General features: G+C 53.3%; 1 protein-coding gene across 1 annotated transcript in view; it reads left to right on the top strand.

Moving 5' to 3' along the window:
* Nucleotides 1-3,050, top strand: part of RARB (retinoic acid receptor, beta) — a gene marked incomplete at its 3' end in the record, with an annotated part of 63,945 nt that overhangs the window by 60,503 nt on the left and 392 nt on the right. The window contains exon 5 of the mRNA XM_010146760.1: nucleotides 1,446-1,650. Coding sequence (XP_010145062.1) covers nucleotides 1,446-1,650 — 205 coding nt within the window. The remainder of the gene's footprint in view (nucleotides 1-1,445; nucleotides 1,651-3,050) is intronic.

The following is a 3,050-nucleotide window of genomic DNA, read 5'->3' as shown; positions in this document are numbered from 1 at the left end:
TACAGGCCTCTTACATGCCATGTCCTCCGCATCCTCCTCCCTGCTTATTTGGAGCGGTGTTGCCAGGGAAAGATGAAAGCAGGAGAACCAAGCCCAGGCTGGTCAGCTGCCAAGTGCTGGGGCCTCCAACTCACAGCTCCGGCCGCTATAGGAGTAATTAAAATTCTCCCTGTGGTCACTTATATTCCTGTAAATCTTTTTTGTTGGATCTTTAAAACAAAGCAGGATGGCTGGATGAGAAATAAATACAGGCAAGCCCTGAAAAACAGCAGCTGGAGTCTTCGCTCAGCTAAACTGGGCTTCTGCAGGGCTTTGGTATAGCTTGGGGCGAAGCCTTCTCCCACCTCCGATTGTTTGAAACGTTAGGCATTGAGATACACGTGACAGAAACGCGTCACCATCACGGACACCTCTTTCGATCCTTCAGACAGTGTTCACTGATGTTTGTACTAACCCGTACAAACAAGCCCGTGCCCTACCGAGTCTGTCGTGGGCCACATCCTGGATTCGCTCTGGGAGGTGAAAGCCTTCGCTCCCACTTTCTCCAGCCGTGTGGCCCCCTCCACTGGGACCGCGCTCCTGACCCCCCAGAGGCGTTTACTAACCATCCTACGTGTTCTATTCGTGCGTTTTGCCTTCCTCCATGCCCGGTTGCAGGTGTGAATCCCCATCTTCCCCTCCAACGCCCTTCGGCTGGGGTCAGTGCTGGGTGGCTGTCGGCGCACAGGTTGAGTTGCCCAAAGTGATGCTGCGGGGGGCGAGCGGCACGGTCGGCAGCGGGAGGACACCCGTGCACCCTTCCCAGCCCAGGGCTCGGCGTGGGGGCAGCCTCGGGGAAGCCTGGAGGCCGGCCGGCTGGCGAGCGCGTCTGCTGTCATGGCACAGGGCAGTCGCAGGAAGGGAGAGGGAGGCAGCTCAGGGCGCACCTGACGTTCCACCTCTCCGGGCAGCTCCCAGCTCTCCGCACGCACTCACGTGAGCACCGCAGAGACACTTTGTCCTTGCCAAAGGCACGACCCAGAGAAGCACCGTCGTGCAAAACTGATCCCCAAAATCGATGGAATACGTGTGTGTTGGAAGAGGTGAGGTATTCTTATGGTCTTGCTGGATCAGGTCAGCTGCGCGATCCCATAGTTGGGATAATTAGGGAGCGGTGTATGTGGATATGGTGGCAGCGCTGGTGACCCGAGTGGTGACAATTGCACGGAAGGGTTGATTGTTTCGTGACTAGGGGCAAAATTTCTGTTCTTCCGTTTCTGTTAGCAAGGATACCCGTAGTCAGCGCGTGGTGCTGCCTGTGCTGCGAGAACTGAGCAAGCTGTTATTCCGCTGCGGCTTGCCGTGAGCGTGTACTGCAGCTCTGCGGGCGCTTCGCCACACCGGGAAGATGCAACAAACCTCTCGGGGCTGAATTTATTGTGGGGTTTTTTTTCATCCTTCCACAGATCCTTAGAATTTGCACAAGATACACACCGGAACAGGACACCATGACCTTTTCAGATGGCCTTACCCTGAACCGAACTCAGATGCACAACGCCGGCTTTGGCCCGCTGACGGATCTCGTGTTCACATTTGCCAACCAGCTCCTGCCTTTGGAAATGGATGACACAGAAACGGGTCTCCTGAGTGCCATCTGCTTAATCTGTGGAGGTATCGTACGGGACGAGTTGGGATGCCTTTGAAAAGGACAGACATGATAAGAGCTTCCCTTTTGTTTAACTTGTTCTGCTTTCCTGTACTAAAACACCTATATAATATATATGTAATGTTACATAAACCACTTAACACTGAGAGTCTCTTTTCCACTGGCGATAGCTGCTGGTTTTATTACTGATGGTGTTTTTGAACGAATCGAATCATTCTGTCAGGCAACCGATCCTGTCACTTCCCTGATAAAGGACCACAGGATATATCCTCTGGATTTCTTTAAAAGGGGTATATGGGTGCCTGTATGAATGGCCTTTTTCAGGGCCCGACGCCCATTCCGCAGCTCTTGCCCATAAACAGTGGCATGCGTGTGCTTACAGCTGCATCCACACAGAAGTCGTCGGTGATGATTTTCTTTAGGGAAAAAAGAATGTGTTATGCTTCGAAACGAGCAGGGTGGCACTGATGACATGATGGGGGGGCTGATTACAACTTGACAGGGGCGCTGTCACGTAAAATTGGGTTAAAATCATGGCTTTAACATAGAAAAAGCAAAGTCTCAGCTAATTTCCAAACTCCTCTGCAAATTTCTGTCGAAATTTGATTGAAATTGCAAATTTCAATCGCGTAGTCTCTCTCCTTTGCAAAACCTGGCCTGGCAACAGAAACACACCTTGGGCCCGTCTGTTGGAACACAGACTGGGCGCTGCTAGCGAGTGGTTAACAACCGAGAGTCGGGGGTGCTGGCAGGGCCCTCTGGTGCCGCATCATCCCCCGCTTGGGTGTCGCCCACCGTAACCCGCCGGCAGCACCGAGGGGTGATGGGTGGCACCGCGTGCATCCTGGTTTGTGGGGGAGGGCTGCTGTGGCTCAAGCTCGCACTGCCATCTGCCGATACCTGAGGGGAACTCGCGTTCACTGATGGCGTGGGTACAGAAAAGAAACCAGCTGGAATCTCTTTGTTACACCTCGGTGGGTTGTCGGTGACACGTGCAGCATTAACGCCGCGGTACGCGTGCAGTGAGGTGTGTCCCCTCGGAGGGGAACGGGTTTAAATTGAAAGTGGGGAGGTTTAGATTGGATATCAGGAAGAAGTCCTTCCCGGAGAGGGTGGTGAGGCACTGGAATAGGTTGCCCAGAGAAGCTGTGGATGCCCCATCCCTGGATGTCTTCAAGGCCAGGCTGGATGAGGCTTTGAGCAACCTGGTCTAGTGGAAGGTGTCCCTGCCCATGGCAGGGGGGTTGGAACTGGATGGTCTTTAAGGTCCTTTCCAACCCAAACCATTCTGTGATACAAGAGCCAGCTGGTGATTCTGGACCACTCCAGTGACAAACCTTTCCAGTCACCAAGGGAAAATTAATCTGAGTTTCAGTAAGCCATGGTTTGTCCTCTTCACACAGAA

Source organism: Eurypyga helias, unplaced genomic scaffold (assembly GCF_000690775.1).
Source record: "Eurypyga helias isolate BGI_N326 unplaced genomic scaffold, ASM69077v1 scaffold15092, whole genome shotgun sequence".
Classification (NCBI taxonomy): domain Eukaryota; kingdom Metazoa; phylum Chordata; class Aves; order Eurypygiformes; family Eurypygidae; genus Eurypyga; species Eurypyga helias.
Note: the sequence above shows the minus strand (reverse complement) of the source record. Positions and strands in the feature narration are given on the sequence as shown.